This window comes from Bicyclus anynana, chromosome 27, assembly GCF_947172395.1.
Source record: "Bicyclus anynana chromosome 27, ilBicAnyn1.1, whole genome shotgun sequence".
Lineage (NCBI taxonomy): Eukaryota > Metazoa > Arthropoda > Insecta > Lepidoptera > Nymphalidae > Bicyclus > Bicyclus anynana.
In genome coordinates, this window is record NC_069109.1 from 4,344,968 (window position 1) to 4,371,707 (window position 26,740).

Genomic DNA, 26,740 nt, shown 5'->3' on the forward strand with positions numbered 1-26,740 from the left:
AGAAACCGAAAGGGGTGTGGATTTTCATCCTACTCCTTACAAGTTAGCCCGCTTCCATCTTATACTGCATCATCACTTACCATCAGGTGAGATTGTAGTCAAGGGCTAACTTGTAAGGATTAAAAAAATATAGGTATAGTATACTATATTATACGTGGGTTCGATTCCCACAACTGGAAAATATTCGTGTGATGAGCATGGGTGTTTTCCAGTGTCTGTGTGTATTTATACATTATATAAGTATTTATATGTAGTATATAATTGTATATTAATATTATAATATCAACTATCTTAGCACCCATAACACAAGCTACTCTGTATGCTTACTTTGGGGCTAGATAGTGATGTGTATTGTTTAAGTATATTTATTTATTTATTTATTTATTTATTTATATTATTAAACTACGGTTGACAACCCTACTCTTACCCCCACATTGCTACGTCACTGGCTCCACACTACTGTCTAGTGTCTAAAAAAACTTTATTTATACGAAATTATTTCATGATCAAGTTTTACACAGCCTGCTAAGAAGCGTCCAAAGTTTGACCAACACAGCTATTATAGCAAGGAAAATTAAAAAAAAGTTTGTTTTTACACTGTTTTATTAAGGAACAGGCAAAGATCATTGACCATACTGCCTGAAAAAAAATATTGTCTAAAATAGAACCCATTGTTCACGTGTTAAAAACATAATTAACAGCCATAGATAAAAAATTAGCAACCGATTAAAAAAACAAACTAAAGCCCAAAAAGTTGTAGTAGGTAAGTAGATAAATTGATGAATTGAAAAAAAAAATATATGATTCACCCCCATTCCTAGCCTATCACTTTAGTTACAATAGCAGGACGTACATGATAATAAACAGATTATGAAGTTAACCATGATAAAAACAATGAGCAATCATAAAAAAAATTAAACGAAAACCTTTAAAACTTGCACTAGAAATTAATTAGGATAAAAAAGACAGTTTGCCACATCTCAAGAGTTCATTGTTTACTTCAAAAAAGAAGTAAAAACTTAGGTTATGACACGAATACATGATAGATCGATAAGAAATTCAAAATTCGAATATGCACTTACTTGGTCGGCTTTAGGGTGTTCATGGGTGCAATGCACACTATGGTGACTTGTTTGTAAATTATTCACAAAATCCTTGCAAACCACACACTCTAACACAAAACACAACACACAAAATACTCTCACATAGCTGCGAAGTGTTAATGCCGACATTTCGACTGATGTTTTCACTAACAACCCTTTGTTTACATTTTAAAACTATTAAATACAGAGTAGTAACGCGCGTCTACTCATCACACGATCGCAGCAGAACTAATTTTTTTCGAGTTAAATCAATGGTATGAGGATGTATTCGATGTGAAGTTAGTTGCGTTAACAGCTGAATCCGCCATGTTGTGTCTGTTTCTCCATCACTTTCTAACTTATACGATAGTATGTGTAAGTGAAAGAGAAGTCCGCGTAGTGATAACAGAATGATGACATTTTATAAATGTGGATGTATTGTAAAGATTAGTTTACACTGTACTATTATTGAATGGGGATAATGACTAGGTTTGAATATATTCATTTTTATGAGACATTCGGGTAAATATAGTCAATATTAACTAGTTAATATGTAAAAAACCAAAGTTTGTCTGGAAGTTTGCAAAATAAATAACTTCAAAATCTACTAAAAATCTTTTATCTTAATTAGATGAAAATTCATACATATTTTGCTTCCTTACATTAAACGTGATATTTTTCAATATTTGAACTATAAACATAAATAACAAAGGTATTTGTAATTTTGTTTGAACGCAAATCTAACGATCATTATGATCTCGTTCGTTCTCAACCCTTATTCGGCTCACTGCTGAGCTCGAGTCTCCTCTCAGAATGAGAGGTTAGGAAAATAGTCCACCACGCTGGCCCAATACGGATTGGCAGACTTCACACACGCAGAGAATTAAGAAAATTCTCTGATATGCAGGTTTCCTCACGATGTTTTTAATTCACCGTTTGAGACACGTGATATTTAATTTCTTAAAATGCACACAACTGAAAAGTTGGAGGTGCATGCCCCGGACCAGATTCGAACCCACACCCTCCAGAATCATATCCACTGGGCTATCACTCTTCTTTTATCGTCACCTTCTTTAATTTTGGTAAGTACATAATTTAATGTGTAGTGGGTACCTACTTATTCAAAGTCTGCGACGTAAAACTGCCACGTAAAACTTTGTTTTTTTTTTCAGATTTATGTTTCTTACATCAGCCTGTCATAATATAATGTTTCTCCAATCTTTTCTACATTTAAAAACCTCATGAAAATTCATTAGCTAGTTCTGGAGACAACATTGTGTGCACACCCTAACAATCCTTACGTGTATATTGTATAGAATACTTGATTCAGCTGAAATAGCTTTTGTTATGTACGCCATAGTAACTATAACTTATAATATCATTACTCTGATATGTACTGCTTGCTGGTTGCGTGTTACTTTCGCTTTTAATTCCGTACCATACCACAGACCCTTTCTTGGTAAATATTCGATATAAGTAGGTACTTACTAAGTTCTACTAGCTTGTAGCATTTCATCTTACACACGATACTCAAGAAGTAGAATGTAGATTAGAGTTTAGCAAACGAAAGTAGAGACTGAAATTAAAAAAAAAACCGGCTAAGTGCGTGTCGGGCAACGCGTAGTGTAAGGTTCCGTAGATTAAGTTAGCACTTTAATACCTTAAGTAATGCACAAAAATACCGATAACCATACCCATAACCATGGGATAGGTGATGAAAAATTCATCATCACTTTGCATGTAGAGAAAGAAAAAAATCTCATTTCTTTTCTAATTATCTTTTTACCACTACAAAGATGTAATTAATTTACCTATCTGCTGACTACCTACTGAGTTAATAGGCAGTGTAGATGGACTGCGAAACTATAAAGGTTCTTTATGTCTGCGGATCCCTAAAAACTCTTAACGAACCGCAAGCAGTGCTCGGTGCCATTGACCTTGTCATAGACATCGTCACGTTTACGACCAGCGATCGCTTTTCAAGTACCCAACCACAGAGTAACCAGAGTGAATATTTACAAGCAACGTAATGAAACCGGTGAAACCCATTAAAAACCCCAAACGTCACGCGTCTCCTTGACAAACTTTTTTCGTAATTTGTATTTCAAAATTTAACACTAACAACAATTACGTAAATTAATATTATAATCATTAATTACCAACAAAAAGAACTCCATCTTATTTCCTTAGTTTTTGTGTTTGTGTGAACAGTTTTTAAAATATTTAAAAACATAAGACGCCATTTATCTTGAATAATATTGAAAATTACTGACGCGACGGTTCGTGTCGTACTGACTCGAGAATGTATTACTTTTTGAATTTCGTATTTGGAGCGGCTACGACACCGTCGTGTTCCGTGCGCTCCATCTGTATATTATTGATTAATCTGTGTAGGTACCCAACATAATTTTCCAGCATTTTTGCACTCAATTGATAATTGAGCTTGAGAGTGTCGAAATATATGTTTTTTGGGCATAAACGACCGATTCTTTTGGATTTTTCCCTATTTTATTGAGCATACGTGCCAATATTATTTAAACGGGTACATACCACGATAAAACGACGAGATTTTTAAAGTCGGATTTTTTGACTCTTTAATATTTGTAAATTAAATATAAATAAACTTAAACAATTGATAATATAATATTTCTTTCTTACTTAGAACGACATAATTATAATACGTAATTCTACAACCACTCAGTGTCGACTGGTGGCAAATGGCAAAACTGGCAATGAATGGTAGATCTTGTACAACATTAATTAATCCATCCAAAAAAAAAGTTAAATTCATTCAATGTAAACATTGAATAAATTTAACAAAAAAAATCAGAATCTTCAGATGAAAACGTAGTATTATATAAATAAAAATACGTATGTATACTTATAAAAAATCTATACTTATAATAAATCTGTAGAGAGGTCAATTCTGTACATGAAATATATTTCCAAAATAACTATCAGGGGGTGATTAGTGATCGATACTGATGCCAAAAATGCAATCAGTAAAATTTTTGTCTGTCTGTCTGTCTGTCTGTCTGTATGTTCTTTATAGAAACAAAAACTACTGGACGGATTTTAACGAAACTTGGTACAATTATTCAACATACTCCTGGGCAGGTTATAGTATACTTTTCATTACGCTACGATCAATAGAAGCAGAGCAGTGAAGAGAAATGTTGAGAAAACGGGAGAAGTTACTCAATTTTTTAAGCTTTCGTCGCGTGTACAGCCTTAATGGTTAAAGCTACATACAAATCATGTATGACGGAAATATTCTCCTTAAAACTATCTATAAAAACACAACAGCATATATATGTCTATCTTTTATGGTTGACTCACAATAACACGTGTAACTCCCGATAGCTTAGCAGTTCGGAGCTTTCTAATTATATTTGTCTACTCTTATGTTTATAACACTCATCATCATCCCAAATAAGAAAGTTAACATTATCACCTATTCAATAAAAAAAGAATCATAAAAATCGGTAAAGAAACCAAACGCTAAGCCATCGCGCGTGAATACTAATTCATGCTTTGAGGATTATTTTTGTGTAACGGTTGCCGCGCTCAACGCGACTCGCGGTGGGAGGAATAAATAAAGAAGTGCAGCCTTAATGAGTAGGGTAGGAGTATGGTAGGGTAGGGGTAGGGTAGTGGTAGGGTAGAGGTAGGTTAGGATAGGGTAGGATAGGGGTTCCTAGGGGGGGGGGATAGGTAGTTGAAAGTCTACAACGACTTTCACGCGGACGAAGTCGCGGGCGTCCGCTAGTATGTAATAAAAAGCTTCTAAAACTTATTACAGCATATTATTTAATGGCGATTCTAGGGTTTTCTGACAGTGTCAGAAAACCCAAAAATATTTGTCCCTAAAGTTTGTGTCAGACTGACACAAATTTTAGGGACAAATATTTTTGAGAGTTGGTAACACTGAAACGATCAGGTCTTTGATGGTACGAGTATCTCTATCTATGTATAGGTCATGTTTCGTAACTTTTAACACTTTCTATTGACTAATAATTATCAAACAGATCACGTACAACGACACTGCAAGCCTACGTGAACGATTTATTTGTTTATTTACAGAGAGTTAAATAGAAAAGTTTGAAATGATATTTATTTTTTTAAACCAATAGTTAAGATCTTTGCAAAGTTTACATTAGGTTTGGGAAAGTAACGATTAACTCTTATTGTGTAGTAATAAAGTTTAAAATAGCATGAAAATTGGTTATTTAAGTGCTACTTTAATTAGGTATTTGGAGTTAGGAATAGTTCCGATAGTCATTTGCAAGGCTATAAAAGGTGAGTCATCATCAGTCAGTCATCCAGGTTCAAGTTAATTTCGTTGCCTTTTTTAGATGTTGTATTATTTTTATATGTACCTATAGCCGTGATAGCCCAGTGATATGACCTCTGCCACATGACATGTAACTAGCCACGGCTGAAGCCTGTTAGGAGGATGAAAATCCACACCCCTTTTCGGTTTCTACACGACATCATATCGGAACGCTAAATCGCTTGGCGGTACGTCTTTGTCGGTAGGATGGTAACTAGCCGAAGCCTCCCACCAGCCAGACCTGAACCAATTAAGAAAACCTCAATCGGCCCAGCCGAAGATCGAACCCAGGACCTCCGTCTTGTAAATCCACCGCGCATACCACTGCACCACCGTAAAAGCCTTTTTTGATGTTGTATTATTTTTATATAGCCGTGTTAGCTCAGTGATATGACCTTTATTTAGCCCTCAGACCAATTATTGTATAGGACCTACCTCGTTAGACGTTACTTTTCTGTCAAAGTATATACGATTATAAAAACTGTCATCTCGATCATATCAACGATCTAATGCGATTATAAAAACTGTCTCTATAGTATCGGTGTTAAGTAGTTGTATTCGTGTTCGTCGGGTAAGAGCTCCGTAAAAATACCTATTTGTGTAATTGAATGGTGTAAAAAAAAAACATACATACAGCCGAACGTAGAACCTCCTCCTTTTTGGAAGTCGGTTAAAAAACGGTCAACAACTTCTAGTTTAGTATAAGATATATACCAAATCTAAGCTCGTTTTCCTCAGAAAATGACAGACAATTTTGTTCGTGATTATAAGTGCGATACAGGTCCTTCTATAATTGGTCTGAGATTTAGCCCACAGCTGGTTCAGCCCCAATACATTTAAAGATTAGCCGACAAACAGAAAGAAAAATTATACAAACATTAATATATTTTAGCGTCGTCTAAAACTGTAAGTAAAACACAGTTAATTTGACTGCAATTTTTTTAACTTTTTTTTAATGACCTATATTCCTTTTCCCCTCCAACTAGTCGACAAAGACTGTGCTAGGAGTGGGTACGACAATAGACCAACGGGGCGGGGATCGAACCACCATCCCTCGGTGATGAGTTCGACCGCTTTACCGTTGAGCTATTGAGGCTCTACCCTACTAATATTATAAACGCGAAAGTTTGTATGTTTGTTTGGATGTTTGTTACTCTTTAACGCCGCTACTACTGAAGCGATTTGGCTAAAATTTGGAATAGCAATGGGTTTTACTCTGGATTAATTTACACATAGGCTACTTTTTGTCCCGAAAAAATCCATGGTTTCCCGAGATTTGCGAAAATTGATGATTTTGATGATATGAATGTTTGTTACTGTTTCACGCCTCGATTACTGAACCGAATTAGCTGAAATTTGGTATTGAAAATTATAAATAGATATAAATAAATAATCTTTTTTTTTGTCATCTTCACAAAAATTTTAGAACTGATTTGACTTAACGAAAATACATAGTATTATTATTAATTAATTACAATCTCAAGTAGCAATGCTTCAATTGAGATATATTATATCAGAAAAAGCCTACATTTCATCCCGGAAAAATCAATGGTTCCCGAGGGATTTGTGACAAACTAAATTCCACGCGGACGAAGTCGCGGTCGTCTGCTAGTATATTTCTATGTAACATGGTATAAAATGTAGAGATTAAGTAAAATTAAACACAATATAACCATAAATCAACCATTTATTACACCAACACAATATAACAAATAATATTGTAATAATAAAAAACTTACATACAAAACTGGCAGGTATGATACCTAAATCAATATCTGAACCAAGTCAGCATCTAAGTAGAATGCAATCTAAGTAGAAAGGTTTATAATAAATGTTTTCTTTATTTTTAACTAGCGGACACCCGCGACTTCGTCCGCCCTTAGACCTCTTTAATCCGGTCCTTCTGGTAGTATCGCTGTAAAAATGGAGTAACTTCTCCCGTTTTCCCAACATTTCCCGGTCCTCATTTCCTCAACCATCAAGTTGACTGTTCTGATATGATTCAAAGATTTTCGATTAGAGCACCGCGCTCAAGTAGGCCTCGATACCCTTGTAATTTGTTGTATCATAAGACCTACAGAACAAAATTAGGCAAATTTTCTCCCATTCCTCGGGTATCGGACTTATTCAATGAGTGTGTGAAACATCAAAAGGATATAGATTTATTCCACAATAATCTCAACAATTATAAGCGCTTAGTAACGAATGTATTAAAAACCAATACTTAATATTATTTGACATCCAGTAATAATTGACTTTTAATTAATAATTGACTAATAATGACATGTAATAATAGTAATAACATAATATTTTAATTGTAATTGTATTGTAATCTTTAATAATGTAATTGTTTTTTTTTTGTTTTTTATATTCAATTTTATGTGACTTGTTTTTTAATTTTATTGCTTTTAGTTTGTTGTAGTCTGACATTTGTTGCATATTAATTTGTATTGTGTAATTTGACATTCATTCATTTCTGACAACTGTAGTATTGACATAATATTAATTTGTGTACGCTGTGTTAACCTATAATTAGCTGTGCAATAACTACTCATATATTTATTTCAATGTAAATCTTTAACATGTGAAATTGTAATAGCTGTTGGTTATCCTAATAAAATAAATAAAAAAAAATAAAATAAAATAAATAAATAAATAAAATAACATTTCCCTTCACTGCTCTGCTCCTATTGATCGTAGCGTGATGAAAAGAATACTATAACCTGCCCAGGACTATGAAGAATAATTGTACCAAGTTTCGTTAAAATCCGTCGAGTACTTTTTGTTTCTATAACGAACATACAGACAGACAGACAAAAATTTTACTGATTGCATTTTTGGCATCAGTATCGATCACCAATCACCCCCTGATAGTTATTTTGGAAATATATTTCATGTACAGAATCGACCTCTCTACAGATTTATTATAAGTGTAGACATAGATAAATAATGTTTAATTGCAGTCTACTATATAACCGACATTAGTTCAGATATTTCTATAAATTGAGATTTTCATTTATTTACATATACATTAAATTAAATACGTAAATGCAAATATTTGTAACAACTAAAGAATACCTAGTAAAAATCCTAGTAAAAAGTATTGGCTCAGGCAAGATTGTCTCACTTTACTATCGGGAGGTCGTGGGTTCCAATCCCACGTCGGGTCAATCATTGGCCTGACTCCATTCTGAGAGACTCGTGCTCAACAGTAGCACGAGTCTCTCAGAATGGGGTTAGGCCAATAGTCCACCACGCTGGCCCAATGCGGATTGGCAGACTTCACACACGCAGAGAATTAAGATAATTCTCTGGTATGCAGGTTTCCTCATGATGTTTTATTTCACCATTTGAGACACGTGATATTTAATTTCTTAAAATGCACACAACTGAAAAGTTAAAGGTGCATGCCACGGACCGGATTCAAACCTACGCCCTCCGAATCAAAGGCAGAGGTCATATCCACTGGGCTATCACGATATCATGTGACATGATTTGTTTTGATATCATGTGAAATCATGTCACGTGATATGATATGATAAAATCATATCGTGAAATGAGGTTATGAGAAATCATGTTATGTGAAATCATGTCACGTGATATAATGTCATGTGAAATCATGTCATGAGAAATCATGTACAGCAAATCATGTCACATGTGATATGAAATCATGACATGTATGATCATGTCATGTGAAATCATGTAATGTGAAATCATGTCATGTAAAATCATGTCATGAGAAATCATGTCACGTGAAACATGACATGTGAAATCATGTCATGAAAAATCATGTCACGTGATATCATGTCATGAGAAATCATGTCACATGAAATCATGTCATGAGAAATCATGTCATGAGAAATCATGTCACGTGAAATCATGTCACATGAAATCATGTATTGTCAAATCATGGCATGTGGAAATCATGACATTTAAAATCATGTCATGAGAAATCATGTCACGTGAAATAATGTCACGTAATATCATGTCATGAGAAATCATGTCACGTGAAATCATGTCATGAGAAATCATGTACAGCAAATCATGTCACATGTGATATGAAATCATGACATGTATGATCATGTCATGTGAAATCATGTAATGTGAAATCATGTCATGTAAAATCATGTCATGAGAAATCATGTCACATGAAATCATGTAATGAGAAATCATGTCATGTGAGGTATATCTAACCATCGCAAGCTTAATTATATTTTGAAATTTGAGCGTATTACAGATATATTCGTGTTATCATATTTTTGTAACTGCCATTTCTGGCTCGTTATCAAAGTTGCACAAAGTCTTGTAGAACTCCTTCGATGATTTGCACCTTTGGCTCACGCAGTGCGCACATCTAGAAATAATACAGATAATATATCAGTCATATTTAAAATATATGAAAAATTATTATATTATTTAAAAAAAAAAACAAAAATAGTTAAAAAAAAAACTAAATACACGCCTTCAGCACGCACTAAAAATTACAAATATAATATTACATTCACGTGACTATTTTTTTCGTATGCCTGACAGCCTCAGACCAATTATTGTATAGACCTGCCTCGCTAGACGTTACTTTTCTGTCAAAGTATATGATCAACGATCTAATGCGATTATAGAAACTGTCTCTATAGTATCGATGCTAAATAGTTGTTATCGTGTTCGTCGGTTAAAGAGCTCCGTAAAAATACCTTTTTGTGTAATTAAATTGTGTAAAAAACGGGCAAAAACTTCTGGTTTAGTATAAGATATATACCAAATCTAAGCTCGTTTTCTTCAGAAAATGACAGACAATTTTGTTCGTGACTATGAGTGCGATACAGGTCCTTCTATAATTGGTCTGAGTATTTAATATATATGAATAATTATTATAATATTAAAAAAAAAAAACAAAAATAGTTAAAAAAAAAAGCTAAATACACGCTTTCAGCACGCACTAAAAATTACACATATTGGATTCAAGTGATTTACATTCACGTGCCTATTTTTTTCGTATTCCTGACAGCAAACCCTTTCATTTAATTTCAAACAGTCCGCCATCTTGGGCAGGCCGCCATATTGGATTTGTAATGACGTCTCTTAACTATTACTAAAGCCATACTTAAGGAGTACTACTAGTTACTACTGTAGTTACTAACAAACAAATTAAAAATGAGGGTATAAATCGCTAGTCATTTCACACCTAATAATGATTATTTTTAACTTAATCTTAAATAAATGAAAATTAATTTGATTAATAAGCTTAAAACAATTAAATAAAGTTAATATATTTTGAATAATATTTTATATAACAACAATACATAATTTAAAATAAAATAGTTATGAAATGACTTGCGTTTGTCTACCCTCATTTCTAATTTGTTTGTTAGTAAACAGTACTCCTCAAGGATGGCTCTAGTATAGTCATGTATTGTCATCAGAACTCAGAGCGTGTGCAAAATTTTCACCCTAATCAAAGACTGGGAAGTGGGTCAACTTAGGATTCCAAGATTTTCTTACTTACAGACCAGTCATTTTTTTTTTATATTCTTGACAAGTTAGCCCTTGACTACAATCTCACCTGATGGTAAGTAATGATACAGTCTAAGACGGAAGCGGGCTAACTTGTTAGGAGGAGGATGAAACTCCTTTCGGTTTCTACACGACATCGTACCGGAACGCTAAATCGCTTGGCGGTACGTCTTTGCCGGTAGGGTGGTAACTTGCCACGGCCGAAGCCTCCCACCAGCCAGACCTGGACCAATTAAGAAAATCTCAATCTGCCCAGCCGGGGATCGAACCCAGGACCTCCGTTTTGTAAATCCACCGCGCATACCACTGCGCCACGGAGGCCGTCAAAGTCTGTCAGACCCACCAGCCCAATAGAACCCAGTCTCACCTGGAGAGATATTGTCTGGACACTCTGGGCCCAGCGGTGAGGTGTTGGGCCACCACGTCAGCCATAGCCGCTATGAATGTTGGGTGATCGTTTGGAGCCGCTGCTCTTTCTATTTGAGTCACACCCGCCTGGAACAATATACAGGGTGATGGGAAACAAGATACATTCCGTACAAGGGCTTAAAGTAGAGCACATTTGCTACTAACTTTGCCATATAACAGACTCCCTGAAATTTAGTAATTTCCGAGTTATGAGAGATTCATAAATTCTGTTTAAAATATCCAATTTTCAAGTTAAACTGACCGGTACACAGAGTAAAGAGTATGATCTTTACTCTGTGATAACCGGTCAGTTTAACTTGAAAATTGGATATTTTAAACAGAATTTTTTGTGTGTTGAATTAGAGTGTGTGTGTACAAGCAGCGTGGTGAAGCTGATGAAACACATAAAAAAACAAACGCGTCTCCTTGACATCCGTATATACGAACTTTTTACCCGACTGCAAGAAGGGTTATGTATTAATATGTATTTTCGCGCGTATCTTGTATGTATGTATGTATGTATGTATGTATGTAATATTCTTTATTACCTCATATCTTCCAAACCGCTGGACGGATTTTCGTAATTAAGATATCGTTAGATTAGTCTCAATAACCCAAGTGTTCTTAGATAGGTGAAATTTAAAAAATACCAACAAGACGACTGTGAGACGCTATAGACTCGAAGTTAAAAAAAAACTTTTTTTTTTTAATATTGCAACATGAGTATCAAATTCAAGGGCTCTTTGAGAGGATTTCAAAATGGTATATCATGGCCATGTTAAAAAAAAACTACAATTAGAAAAACGTTATTTATTAATTATCTAACAATATACGCGAGGCGGATGACTATGGGTGCGAGGGTTATGAAGTGAAGTTTTAGAACACCTAAAATAGACTAAATTTTATATTGATTATAAAAAAGTGCGAGTCGGATTCACCCACCGAGGGTTCCGTAGATTTTTTTTAAATATTTACTTAACTTCGGTTGGACGTATACATTATCGTACTTTGTAACATGTAACAAACGTAACAAACAAATCCGAAATTCACCATCTATCTTAACTAAAAAGTGTGAAATAAATAAATTAATTAAACAAATAAAAAAACCCGACTGCATAAATGATGCAATGATGTAGAAAGCAATTAGAAAACAGTCGGGACCTATTGAAAAATGTAGACGAAAATCATTCTATTCAATATAATAGGTCCCGACTGTTTTCTAATTGCTTTCTACACTTCTGGACTGAGCTTGTTTTTTTTCTTTTCAGTTTTTGTATCATTTATGCAGTCGGGTTTTTTTATTTGTTTAATTAATTTATTTATTTCATAATATGTATTTCAAAACTTAACACTAACAAAAATGACGTAAACCATAATAATAATCAATAATTACCAATAAAAAAAAATACTCCATCTTATTTCTTTAGTTTTTGTGAACAGTTTTTAAAATATTAAAAAACTTAACACGCCATTTTCTTTTTAATAATTTTGAAAATTACTGACGCGACGGTTCGTGTCATACTGACTCGAGATTGTATTACTTTTTGAAATATGTATTTGGAGCGGCTACGACACTTTCGTGTGCCGTGCGCTGTATATTATTGATTAATCTGTGCTTGGAACAATATACAGGGTGATAGGAAACAAGATACATTCCGTACAAGTAGAGCACATTTGCTGCTAATCTTAATATACAGGGTGCTCAGCAGTATTTCCCATAACTTCAATACATAACTAATATTTATTTTGTATAACAAGATCCCCAAGACTGTGATGGACCTGCCAATGCATAGCTTTAAGCAATGTGTTAAAAAACATTTACTTAGTCGAGGTTACTACAACATTGATGAGTTCCTTAATGATAAAGATGCTTGAAGGCCGTTGGATCAGCTTCAATTAGTTTTTGTTTCTATAACGAACATACAGACAGACAGACAAAAATTTTACTAATTGCATGTTTGGCATCAGTATTGATCACTTATCACCCCCTGATAGTTATTTCGGAATATATTTCATGTACAGAATTGACCTCTCTACAGATTTATATAATAGATAATTTCAAAACCTTAGTTTTAAAAAAATTTAATTTTTTTTAAAACCTTAGTTTTAAAAAAATCAATTTTTTTTTGTTATATAGGATCTGCCTATAGAACAATATTTGCTTGAAAACATACTCTCTAGCTTTATAATAACTAAGTTAAGTATATATATATATATTTTTATTCTATTCAAGTTAGCCCTTGACCACAATCTCACCTGATGGTAAGTGATGATACTATCTAAGATGGAAGCTGACTAACTTATTAGGAGTAGGACGAAAATCCACACCCCTTTCGGTTTCTACACGGCTTGGTGTCGGAACGCTATATCGCTTGGCGGTACGTCTTTGCCGGTAGGGTGACTAGCCACGGCCGAAGCCTCCCACCAGCCATATTTGATTTTAAATATAAACTTACTACTTACCTCTTTGGCTACTTCATCGCAGTATTCAATGTCCAATTCATGTAAAGTTTCTATGTGTTCGTTCACAAACGCTATGGGCACTAATATCATGTGCTTACAGCCTTGCTTCGCGTATGCCTGCAAATAAAGAAAAATGCATATACGGCTCACTGTTGAGCAAGAGTCTCCTCTCAGAATGAAAGGAATTAGGCTAATAGTCCAGCACACTGGCCCAATGCGGATTGGCAGACTTCACACACGCAGATATAAGAGAAAATTCTCTGGTATACAGTTTCCTCACGATGTTTTTCCTTCACCGTTTGAGATACGTGTTATTTTTTTTTATTCTCATTATTGCAATGTTGGAGAAGCATGAGGTCATATCCACTGGGCTATCACGTATTTTACATACAAACATACTGTTTAATGTATTCATTAATAAATACTATCACACATAGTTTTCTATACAGGGTGCTCGGGACTATTTCCCATAACTTCAAAGTGTTGACGAGTCCACTTATAGGAGCCGAACTGCATAACTAATATATTTTTAACTAAAAAACAAAAACTTTTTATGTTTTCATACAAAGTAATTCAAATAATTCCTACTATCCATGTAACACACGCTTTTATATATCCTTGCATTTTAAAATACGTAAAACATGGCTTTTTATTTTTTTTTTTTTAAAAATTTACAAATTTTTTTTTACAAATTAGCCCTTGACTACAAAGTAAGTGATGATGTAGTCTAAGATGGAAGCGGGCTAACTTGTTAGGAGGAGGATGAAAATACACACCGCTTTCGATTTCTACTCGGCATCGTACCGGAACGCTTAATCGCTTAGCGGTACGTCTTTGCCGCTAGTGTGGTAACTAGCCACGGCCGAAGCCTCCCACCAGCCAGACCTGGACCAATTAAGAAAAACTCAATCGGCCCAGGACCTCCATCTTGTAAATCCACCGCGCACAGCACTGCGCCACGGAGGCCGTGGCTACATTGACGCCGCGAACTTTGTGAAATGAGCGGCTTACACGACGAAGTTAAGCGCGTGTGAATGTAGTGGACTATACATATCTGGACATTGAAGTGCATAGTGGCAGGGCCGGACCGTCCATACGGCGAAAGGAGCGGTCGCTCCAGGCGCCAAATCCTAGGGGGCGCCGAAATGGTAAAGACAAGATCGAAATGAAATTTGTGTGATGAATTTACGTGCGCGAAAGGCGCCATAATTGGATATCGCTCCATTCTAAAATTTACCTCGGTCCGGCGCTACATAGTGGCAGGGTAGCGGATTGCTGTGGCCTGCAGACGGGTGAACACATAGAACACATCATTCTCGACATACACTAGACACATTATACTCATATCACCCGTCAGCTAAGGTCAACCAACCTAGGTCAACTCGCGACCCGTCTACCGTAGTTCATTGCCTATCTGACTTGAAGGCTTTCGTTTCGCGGTGTAGCGACGTATGTCAAACGCCCGCTTTCCCACTGGATCAGTTGATGGGCCCCTGATCAATTCACGTGGGAGCCGGAGGTTTCATCATCATCATCATCATATCAGCCGATGGACGTCCACTGCTGGACATAAGCCTCTTGCATGGACCTCCAAACATCACGATACTGAGCCGCCTGCATCCAGCGAATCCCTGCGACTCGCTTGATGTCGTCAGTCCACCTGGTGGGGGGTCGACCAACACTGCGCTTTTCGGTGCGGGGTCGCCATTCCAACACCTTGGGACCCCAACGTCCATCGGCTCTTCGAACTATGTGGCCTGCCCATTGCCACTTCAGCGTCGCGACTCGCTGAGCTATGTCGGTGACTTTGGTTCGTCTGCGGATCTCCTCATTCCTGATTCAATCACGCAGAGAAACTCCAAGCATAGCTCGCTCCATCGCCCGCTGAGTGATTTTGAGCCTTCTAATGAGGTCCATAGTTAGTGACCAAGTTTCGGATCCGTATGTCATCACTGGCAACATGCACTGTTCGTTGACAAGGTCTTATTATTTTTTTTTTTTTAAATAAGACCTATTTAAAAAAAAAATATTATTTATTTATTAAATATATAATATTTCTTTTAAAATATTAATTTTAGAACACATGTTCCTTGAACATTTTTAATTAATTTTCGGTAAAGAATATAACCCCAGAGTTAAGGGAAATACTCTGCAGCATCCTGTATATGAGGTTATCCGGCATGGTTTCCTTGTGAAAAAGTACGTCGGGGTACTGTTTCTTAGGTGCAAGGTGTTTTTAACGAATAGGATAGCCCATTTCCCATTAGCCATGACGGCCCGAGACCGTTGTCTTTGAAGGTCCTCGCAATAGGCCCATGTCCAGCAGTGGACGTAGGACTGTAGGGATTTCCTATCATCGCGATCATGATCCTCACCTTGATAGCGTCGTCGGTGTATGGCTGCAGCCACGGCAGGGGGCCCACCTTGCTCTGCCACACCAGCCGGTGAGGGTTGCGCAATGCCAGCGCTGCCATAGTGGCGGCCACAGACGCGGCCACTTCGTGGGGATACGTGTCGCCACGGGACACCGCCTGTAATTGATATATATATTTTTTTTATTTATTTTTTTTTTTTATTGTAGGAGGAAATCCTCATGGATAACATCCAGGACATAGCCTGGATGACGAAGCCCGACTTCACCGATACACGGTGCCCTACGGACTAAAACCTCCTACATTCACCGCCCTTCCTTCCCGGTACCGATGTGAACACCGGGAAACAAACCAACAATACAACCGATCGCTACCCCTCTCTAACTCCCTAATATTTACGGAAACAAGTCGGGCCACCTAGCGTTGGCACGAGCCAAGACGAGATCGAGCGACGTCATATCCTTCTCGGACTACCCTACACAAGGTATTTTAATAAAAAAAAAACAAAAGATATCATCTCATTTTATATGCATACAAATACTCGTACCTACATCCTGATATCGTAACCTGCTTCAATAACTTAATTAAACTAGCTAATGGGACTTGAATATCGCATAAAGAAACCTGATTTCATGTTATTCGTGGAAAATTATTCAAGTATCTGACCGAACCAATCATCATTTGTTAACCGACTTCCAAAAAGGAGGAGGTTCTACGTTCGGCTGTATGTATGTTTTTTTTTTTTTTTTTATGTATGTCCAGCGATAATTCCGTCAATTATGGACCGATTTTAAAAATTCTTTTTTTGTTTTGAAGGGTTTACTTCCAGGGTGGTCCCATTTTTTTCCTGTCAGGATCTGATGATGGCATCCTGGAGAAATTGAGGGGAACTTTCGAAAGTTGTAGAGACGGCTAGTGCGTTTGTTAGTGTTTCCATAAGGTATTTTAAACCACTACAACTTTATGAAGGTTTGGAGTTGGTCTGATGATGGAGCCGAAACACAGACGATGGAACTCGTCAAGGATTTACAGCAGTCACCTTTTGTTTGGACTTGATTAATTTGTATTCATGAGTACTTTCCACCTATATGGGTTGTGACTGTATTAAGGGTCTGGTGATGAAGACGAGGGACAGTGAAGAGAACTCCTTGACGGTTCACAGTAGCTACCTTGTGTTTGGACTTGATAATTTTATATTGATAAGAACTGTCCACTTAGATAGGTTGTGACTGTACACACGCAGTAGGTATGCTAACACTAAAAATAAAAAAATAAAAATTTTAATAAAAAAAATTCAACCGACTTCCAACTCAAAAAATAACTTTAACTAAAAAGCAAAAAATAACATCCTACCTATGTGCTACCTTCTGATGAGTTTGAAGGCGGTGCCAAGCAAGTGTCGTGTTTTAATTAAAGCTGTTTCTGAAAGAACCACAGAAATTTTGTAGTTTAAACGTGTTTAATTAAAACATCACTGGCTTGGCACCGCCTTCAAACTGATCAGAAGGTAGCACATAGGTAGGATGTTATTTTTTGCTTTTTAGTTAAAGTTATTTTTTGAGTTGGAAGTCGGTTGAATTTTTTTTTATAATTTATGTTTTACTAGCAACACGACCTGGCTTCGCATGGGTAACAGAGTATTTATACAAATTTTCTAAATGTGTAAAGTAAATAAGTCTGTTACCTTTTTTCGAGTAAAATACTGAACCGAGTTTGATAAAACGTATGGTACTTTTATCTATATCTGTCTATCTTCTATCTATCTATACATAATAATATGTATATTACAATGAAAATATCTTTATTTTTATTTTTAAATACATAGTTCCATGTATGCATCCCGCCAGTCATAAAATCTAGCACAGGGAGTATTGACGCTCCTTCATTCGCGGAGCGCCGCCATTTTTTTGCTGTCTATTGCTTCCTGACCGCGGTAGGAAAGACGCGTGAAGTTATATCGAAAAAAATAGATTTTTGGTTTCCGGGTGACCATTTTGTTGCGTTGAGACATGTAATTGTAGCGAACACGAAGAAGCTGGAAGCGGCTTGTAGTAGCCTGCAGACGGGTGATTACATGAAATACACAATATCGACCTCCACACATTACACACTTGATCGCCCGTCAGCTGGGGCCAACCAACCCAGGTCAACTCGCGGCCTTCGACTGTAAGTATCTATCGCCTATCTAACCAATTGTTTGAAGGCTTTCGTTTGGCCATGTAGCGCCGTATTTCGAATGCCCGGCTGTCCACTCTGATCAGTTGATGGGCCCCTGATCCATTTGCGTGGAAGCCGAACTTAAGAAATGGCTTATAAAAAACTGTTTCTATAAAATAGATGAGTTTTTACAATTTAAAACCTGACTATATTTATCCAAGACCTCAAGGGCACGACCGCCTACAAATTTTGAAACTATCAATTTATAAATAACTAAAAATTTATTGACATTTTTGGGTAATTTATATTATAAATTTTATTAAATAAAATTTATTGACATTAAGTTTTTTTGGGGTCGGGGCGCATTTTGGGGTCGGGTGCCTTTGGGGTCGGGGGGGTCTTTTGGGGTCGGGGGGGGCCTTTTGAGAACCCTGGAGCTCACCAGCTGTCTTCAGGTCACGACTTACAACTAAAGCAAAAACATTACTCTCCTTTGTACGCAGTCGGGTGAAAGTGTCGTTACAACTTTTGGTCTTAATTTTTTCCGTCTAGCTCCCATTCGGAACGCGCGATAAGGAACTTCGTTCAGAACATAAACATCTAATTTAATTTATTTAAAAAAAAAAACTACTAAACTAAGCCAAATTTTGGACTATTCGTTAAGTTAATGAACGTACCTTGAGAGGCAAGCTGTGCGCTGTGAACATGATCAGCACCTGGTCTCTGACCTTCCTGTCGAAGAGTTCCAGCTTTTCCTTGATCCTCTCCGCAAACACTTGTGCCAGCAGCTTGTTCGTGGCCCATCGCTCTATCAGACTGAACCTTATGTTGGGGAGCTTCCTGGAACGGTATAAGCTCAGACCAATTATAGAAGGACCTGTATCATACTCATTGTCACGAACAAAATTGTCTGTCATTTTCTGAAGAAAACGAGCTTAGATTTGGTATATGTCTTATACTAAACTAGAAGTTTTTGCCATTTTTTACACAATTCAATTACACAAACAGGTATTTTTATGGAGCTCTTTAACCGACGAACACGATTATAACTATTTAACATCGATACTATAGAGACAGTTTTTATATTTGCATTAGATCGTTGATCATATACTTTGACAGAAAAGTAACGTCTAACGAGGCAGGTCCTATACAATAATTGGTCTGAGGGTATAAGCCATCATCATCTATTGACCTCTGCCTTCGATTCAGAGGGCATAGGCTCGAATTGTGATAGCCCAATGGATATGACCTGTGCCTCCGATTACAGAGAGTGTGGGTTCGAATCCAGTCCGGGGCAAGCACATGCATGTCAGTTTTATGCATTTTAAAAAGTTAAATCTCACTTTCCTCGACTCAAACAGTGAAGGTAGAGAAGGACTTGCTCAACAGTAAGCCGAACATCGATTGTTGATAATGTAGTTATAAATCATTGATTCCCAAAGTAATCCAGGTCCCAGGGTCATAAAAATAGGGGTTCAGCAAATGGGGAGTTTTCTAAACAGAATAATTGTGAATTGATTGCTTTTTGGTGCTGAAAGTAGATATCAAAAATTAAAGTTGGCTGAAATAACTTTTCCCCTGGACAATTTCATTTTTAGTGACAGCCTCCGTGGATTCACAAGACGGAGGTCCTGGGTTCGATCCCCGGCTGGGCAGATTGAAATTTTCTTAATTTGTCCAGGTCTGGCTGGTGGGAGGCTTCGGCCGTGGCTAGTTACCACCCTACCGGCAAAGACGTACCGCCAAGCGATTTAGCGTTCCGGTACGATGCCGTGTAGAAACCGAAAGGAATGTGGATTTTCATCCTCCTCCTAACAAGTTAGCCCGCTTCCATCTTAGACTGCATCATCACTTACCATCAGGTGAGATTGTAGTCAAGGGCTAACTTGTAAAGAATATAAAAAAAGTCATTCACTCAGTGCACAATCAATTAATTAATTAATTATGTAATCAATTTTCACTATATTTTTTTTTTTGAAAACTGTTATTTCGTGGTGGCTGTTGATTCAGCTGCAACGTGAATCAAACCACCAAACATCTATAAATTAATCTAATCACATTTTTTGTCGAGGTTTGGATATTACCAGGGGTCCACCGGAGTAAAGAAAGTTTGGGAACCTCTTGTTTTATTATTTAAATTTTATTATTTTTATTCAATTAAGAATAAAAATAATAAAATTAATTAAAATATTACTACTAGAGCACACAAACAGTCTTGCCAAATTGCTAATAACGCCTGGTAAGACGAAAAGGCTAAAGCGATCCACCGTGGAAGAGTTGTGTGGTGGACCAACCAATGTATGACCATAACACGAAGAGGCGCTTCATATAGCGACCTCCAACCTAAAAAACATCCTCTTCTATCAAAAAATCAGTTTATAGTCGACTGACTGATCACCGATGAACTTAACTAAACAAAAAAAAAAAATTAAAATAATGATTATATTATTTCTCGTTACCTATTTCTATAGAAGTCTGCAATGGCGTTCAAACTCGAGCCAGTGGTAGCACAACTATACTGTGGGTACTGAGAAAATATCACTGCTCGTTCCACGCCATCTCTGAAAATTATACAACAAATAAATTAATTAAACAATTAAGATAAAAATAATTTGTTCAGCTTAGTTGACACTTGGAATAAACCCAGCCTCCATACAAAATTGGGACATGTACTTTGTCAGTTTGTAGATCAGGGGTACTAAAGAAGTACATTCTATATATATAAAAGAAAGTCGGGTTTGTAACAACACTTATAACTCGAGATCTGCTGGACCGATTTTCAAAGTCTTTGATTTGTTAGATTTGTCTCCGCCAAGAATAGCAGAATACATCTTAAAAACAATGAATACTTGACGAATAAATAATTATGAAAGATGAATAATTTCCCATAAATGTTTTTTGTCCATCCTGTCAAATACTGTAATGATTGACATTTATATGTGCGTTCAGAAATACTGACAAATAATTAACATTTACGCGTGCGTTCATAAATTTATTTTGTGTAAATTAAAGTTTCTATTTGCGAAAACAATTTCCAAGATTTATTCTATAGGTTAACGAATATTTATAATATTTTATGGTAGGGGTAGGAGTAGGGTAGTGTAGGGTAGGGATAGGGAAGAAGTGCACGTAATTCAAAGCGAAGCTTGACCGGGTCTGCTAGGTCCGGATCTACTGAACCAGTTTTGAAAGTTCTTTCACTAATAGAAAGTTACATTATTTGAGCTAGAATGAATTACTTACTTCTCCAACTCAGCCAGAACTTCATCAGTGAAAGGAGGCACATATCTGAAAGCTATGTAGTGTTTATGTGGAGCTGACTCCGGCAACATTTGATCTAACGCTTTTGTTAACAGATTTCCTGGAACAAACAATGTAAGTCTCACTGCTGAGCTCGAGTCTCCTCAGAATGAGAGGGGTTAGGCCTATAGTCCACCACGCTGGCCCAATGCGGATTGACAGACTTCACACACATAGAGAATTAAGAAAATTCTCTAAAAACTTCTCTTTCTGCCAAAAATGCAATCAGTAAAATTTTCGTCAGTCTGTATGTTCGTTATAGAAACAAAAACTACTCGATAGATTTTAACAAAACTTGATACAATTATTCTTCACACTCCTGGGCAGGTTATAGTATACTTTTCATCACGCTACGATCAATAGGAGCAGAGCAGTGAAGGGAAATGTTGGGAAAACGGGAGAAGTTACTCCATTTTTACAGCGATACCACTGGATTAAAGAGGCCTATGGGCGGACGAAGTCGCGGGCATCCGCTAGTTAGTTAATAAATGAAGAAGTGAGGTTGTTCGCGCAAAGCTAACGCTTCCTATCTCACTTCTTACTCCAACACATCCTATAAGTTCCTCTCTTTCCCGCATAAACCCCCGCTATTTCCTTCGCGCCAATGAAAACAAAACTAAATTAATTAGTCGCACGTAATCCATCGCTTCTTATATACGTTTGCGCGCGCGCACCGCGTAAATTCATCTGTTTTTTATGTTACGCCTTTATGTTACCAAAAACTATGTGATATCTCCTAAACTGTGATGGTGAAATGTGAAAAGAAGATTTTACACTAAGTCCATATCTATCTCCTTTTCCTAGCAAAACCGAACGCGAACAGAGGTAACAAACTATAAAAAAATATATATATAATGTTGATACCTTGCAAATCCGTCCACTTATATATAGGGGAACCTCCGCCTATCTCCTGGTACTTCTTCTTAACCTCCTCAGTCCGGCGGTTGGCTATCCACGGCCCCAGTTTGCTCTGTACGGGCAGCTGGATCATATCCCTGTCCGTCATTATTCGGAGGAGGTAATCTGCAACCTGCAAACCGTCTTGGATTAGCCTATAAGCTATTTAAGCAATTGCTTAGAGTATCCTAGCCGAGACGAGAGACAAATACCACAGCATTCCATGGATCCACGTGCAGGTGCTGGGTCCATCGCGTGGTAGAGAGAAAACTCCGATCAGAGTCCTGAACTTGTGACTAATGCATGTAGGGTTAAGGAATTCCTTGACGATCGACCAACACTCCCCTCCTCCGCTCATGTTTTTCTCCCTGCCTAGCCAAATTTGGTAAGTTCCTATTAGAGCAGCTTTGGATACTTGTTCTAATATTTTTTTTTTTATTCTGTACAAGTTAGCCCTTCACCACAATCTCACCTGGTGGTAAGTGATGATATAATCTAAGATAGTAGAGGGTTAAATTGTTAGAAGTAGGAAGACAATCCGTATTTCTTTCAGTTTGTCCACAGCATCATACCGGAACTCAATCGCTTGGCAGTACATCTTTGCTGGTATGGTGGTAACTAGCCACGGCTGAAGCATCCTACCAGCCAGACCTGGGCCAATTAAGAAAATCTCAATTGGCCCAGCCGGAGATCAAACCCAGGACCTCCGTATATACTCCGTCAAGTTAGCCCTTGACCACAATCTCACCTGGTGGTAAGTGATGATGTAATCTAAGATGGTAGCGGGTTAACTTGTTAGAAGTAGGAAGACATTCCACACCCCTTTCAGTTTCTACACAGCATCATACCGGAACGCTAAATTGCTTGGCGGTACATCTTTGCTGGTAGGGTGGTAACTAGCCATGACCGAAGCTCACAAGCCAGAGACTATTAAGTATGTTGTTTCGGGCTGTTCACATCCTCTCCATCACTGATGTAGCGTCCTCCAGGAAGTAGGTTTATATTATTATACTATACTTTGTTCAACGTCAAACTTAGTGGATAAGTGCAGAAAAGACCCGGGAAAGAGGAAGAGATATTTGCAAGATTTGTTAAGTGGCCAGTGTGTTTTTGGATACAGTGGCCTAAATTTAGTTGGGTACTCAATACAAAACAAGTTCAAAAAATCTTGGGTAAGCAATTAGGGGTTAATTTAGTAAAAAATCTGTAAGCATTACCTGGTCTGTAGTCTTTGGTCCACCCATATTCAGCATGAGGATAGCAGTTTTGGGTTTCTTTACATTCTGGCTCACACTCCTCATTGTGCTGGACAATTGATTTAGCATTGTCTTTGGACAAACTGCAGAATATATCAATAAGTATCATTAATTAAAAGTACAATTCAAAATGCCTTTATTTCTAGTATGTTTAGCTTACAAGTATATTTAAAAAGTTAACACCCGGTCTATCTGTTTGTAGTTACTAAAGAAGAAGAATGTAGCGTGCCTTATATTCAATCATAAATACCATTTGCAGTGAACCCTAAGCGTGCAAACTGCTTTGTAAACATTTTCTGTAAGAACATTCGCTTCGATGTTAAATCGAGGCAGTTGTTCCTAACTCGTCCTTATCAAACCTTGTGTTCTAGTTTATTCATTATAGTATACAGTCCGCTTAGTTAAGGCATTTTATGTATCTCAAAGTTATATTATTTGTGCAATTTTTTTTTATGAAATACTGTTTTTAAGAAATCCAACAATGGATTTTCCCAGGTTATAAAATAGCCATGTTTTGCTCCAAGGTCCAATTCATCTCTATATCAAATTTCAATCTAAATCGTCTCAGCAGTTTAGCCATGAAAAGTGAAGACAGACAGGTTCACATTTATAATTACTAGCAGACGCCCGCGACTTCGTCTGAGTGGAAATCAATGTAAACTTTCAACCCCTATTTCACCACTTTAGGGGTTGAATTTTAAAAATTCTTGAAATACATTATATTTCATATTTTTTAAAACTGTAACTCTAAAAATGACGGCCTTTCCTTACAAACTTTCAACTTCTATTTCACACCCTTCTACTTTTATTTTAGGGTCAAAAAGTACCCTATGTTTTGCTCCAAGGTCTCATTTACCAGCATACCAAAAATCATCTTGATTGGTTCAGCCGTATAGCCGTGAAAAGGTAACAAACAGACAGACTTACTTTCACATTTGTAATATTAGTCTGTATAGGATAATAAGAATAGAATTCTTACATGTATTAATTTTGTAGAAAATTGTTAATTTGGCAAACTTGTGTTAATTCTACTATTCTGTTTGAAAACTGAGTTTACACAGCTGTACAAGACTGTGACATTTTGCATGTGTGTTACAAAATCAGCTTTTTATAGAAATAAAAAAGTAAGAAATAGGTTTATTCATTTTAATTGTCACAAACAGTACATCTTATCTTAGAGAATACTAGCGGATCCTGTCAAACTTTGCTTTGACTTATATGGACGTATTTGTTATCCCTTATCTTGACCACTCTAGCCAGGTCCATCCAACTTCAAGCAGAGCCCAGAGTTTGTGATCTGAGTGTACTATGAGCTGGTACCATTGTCACCTTTTTTTTTGTTTATTCTTTACAAGTTAGCCCTTGACTACAATCTCACCTGATGGTAAGTAAATGATGCAATCTAAGGATATATGAAAACGGACTAACTTGTTAGGAGGAGGATGAAAATCCACACTCCTTTCGGTTTCTATGCATCGTACCAGAACGCTAAATCGCTTAGCGGTACGTCTTTGCCGGTAGGGTGGTAACTAGTCATGGCCAAAGCCTCCCACCAACCAGACCTGGACCAATTAAGACAATCTCAATCGGCCCAGGCCCGGGGATCAAACCCAGGTTGTAAATCCACCGCGCATACCACTGCGCTACCGAAACCGTCGAAATTTTTACCATCACACTGAAAGACGCCAGGTTTCCACCCCTATGTCATTGACATCTTCATTTCTTATACCCATGGATAGGGTATGGAACTCTCCCGAAGTCAATATTTCATATTTCTTACAACCTGGGCATCTTTAAGATGAGAGTGAATAGGCATCTTCTAGGCAAGCGCATTCCATCAAGGCCACATTTACTTACCATCAGGTAAGATTTTGGTTGGGTAAGGAGCCGTGATAGCCCAGTGGACATAACCTCTGCCTCTGATTCCGGAGGGTGTGGGTTCGAATCCAGTCCAGGGCATGCACCTCCAACTTTTCAGTTGTGTGCATTTTAAGAAATTAAATATCATGTGTCTCAATTTTGTGAAGGAAAACATCGTGAGGAAACCTGCACACCAGAGGATTTCTTAATTCTCTGCGTGTGTGAAGTCTGCCAATCCGCATTAGGCCAGCGTGGTGGACTATTGGCCTAACCCCTCTCATTCTGAGAGGAGACTCGAGCTCAGCAGTGAGCCGAATATGGGTTGATGACGAAGATTTTGGTCAAGCGCGAATTTATTCTTCATAAAAAAAAGGTATAGTGAGATGACGACGCGCTAAACATGACTAAATGGAGTTAAAATTTTCGGCTTGCCTAAATAACTTGAGATCGCGTTATTTACAGAATTTTTAGGTTACCGATATCAACACAAAGTTACGGATATTTAATTTAATACACTAAATTTTAAACTGCACTTAAATTACTTACACATGGAATTGAACATTTTCGCCTGATTTCTCTGTTGAATTTTTATGTGGTTTTTAAGTTTGAAACTTAACGAAGTTATGAAATTATAATAATACGAAAATGACACTGAATAAGTTGGTAAATTTAAAAGTTATTCACATTAATTGAGTCAATAATGTGAAATAAAAATATTTTTTATTGAAATTACATACAAAGAGCCCAAAATCCAAAGCCAAAAATTTGACTTTCACAAAATCCAAAATTGCATATTGCAGGAATTTTGACATACAAACATAGTGTCATTCATGTGTTTATGTGTTGACATAGTTTGTCAACGACAATGACATGACATGACATAAATATTTCAGGTTTCACCCACAGACAGAAATCACAATAGGTACCATTCGTAGACAGAGAAAATAATAATCTATAGTGTGTTTTTTCTCTACAGAGACAAAAATGACGTTTCATGTGTTGCCTGATTTTTATATGCAGTAAATAGGGACGTCACAAAATCGATATTCAGGATTTAAATGATTGCTTAGTATCGATTTGTCAGTTAAGGACCAAAAAATT

The 26,740-nt window shown here is 36.8% G+C and overlaps 2 protein-coding genes across 3 annotated transcripts in view; both read right to left on the reverse strand.

Annotated features, from left to right (window-relative positions):
• LOC112050685 (leishmanolysin-like peptidase) overlaps nt 1-1,358 on the reverse strand; it is a 117,031-nt gene extending 115,673 nt beyond the window's left edge. The window contains exon 1 of one of the 2 annotated variants that reach the window (XM_052890420.1): nt 1,083-1,358. In XM_052890420.1, coding sequence (XP_052746380.1) covers nt 1,083-1,232 — 150 coding nt within the window. In that variant the 5' untranslated portion in view covers nt 1,233-1,358. The remainder of the gene's footprint in view (nt 1-1,082) is intronic. The other variant, XM_052890421.1, reaches the window with a different exon arrangement.
• Nucleotides 1,359-7,084: 5,726 nt separating this feature from the next.
• LOC112043257 (ferrochelatase, mitochondrial) lies at nt 7,085-26,453 on the reverse strand. Its single transcript, XM_052890427.1, has 10 exons — nt 26,186-26,453; nt 23,741-23,862; nt 22,491-22,656; nt 21,570-21,687; nt 20,786-20,887; nt 19,004-19,166; nt 16,173-16,328; nt 13,798-13,914; nt 11,294-11,421; nt 7,085-9,769 (listed from the first exon to the last, which is right to left on the reverse strand). The coding sequence occupies exons 1-10, from the start codon at nt 26,199-26,201 to the stop codon at nt 9,667-9,669; spliced, it is 1,191 nt and encodes a 396-aa protein (XP_052746387.1). The 5' UTR covers nt 26,202-26,453; the 3' UTR covers nt 7,085-9,666.
• Between the last annotated feature and the right edge of the window lie 287 nt (nt 26,454-26,740).

Excerpts from the sequence above, each read along its gene's own strand:
- LOC112043257 (XM_052890427.1), bottom strand. Across the intron at positions 16,329-19,003 it reads CGCACAGCTTGCCTCTCAAG|GCGGTGTCCCGTGGCGACAC; the intron begins GTACGTTCATTA and ends TATCAATTACAG. Across the intron at positions 11,422-13,797 it reads GCGATGAAGTAGCCAAAGAG|GCGGGTGTGACTCAAATAGA; the intron begins GTAAGTAGTAAG and ends ATATTGTTCCAG.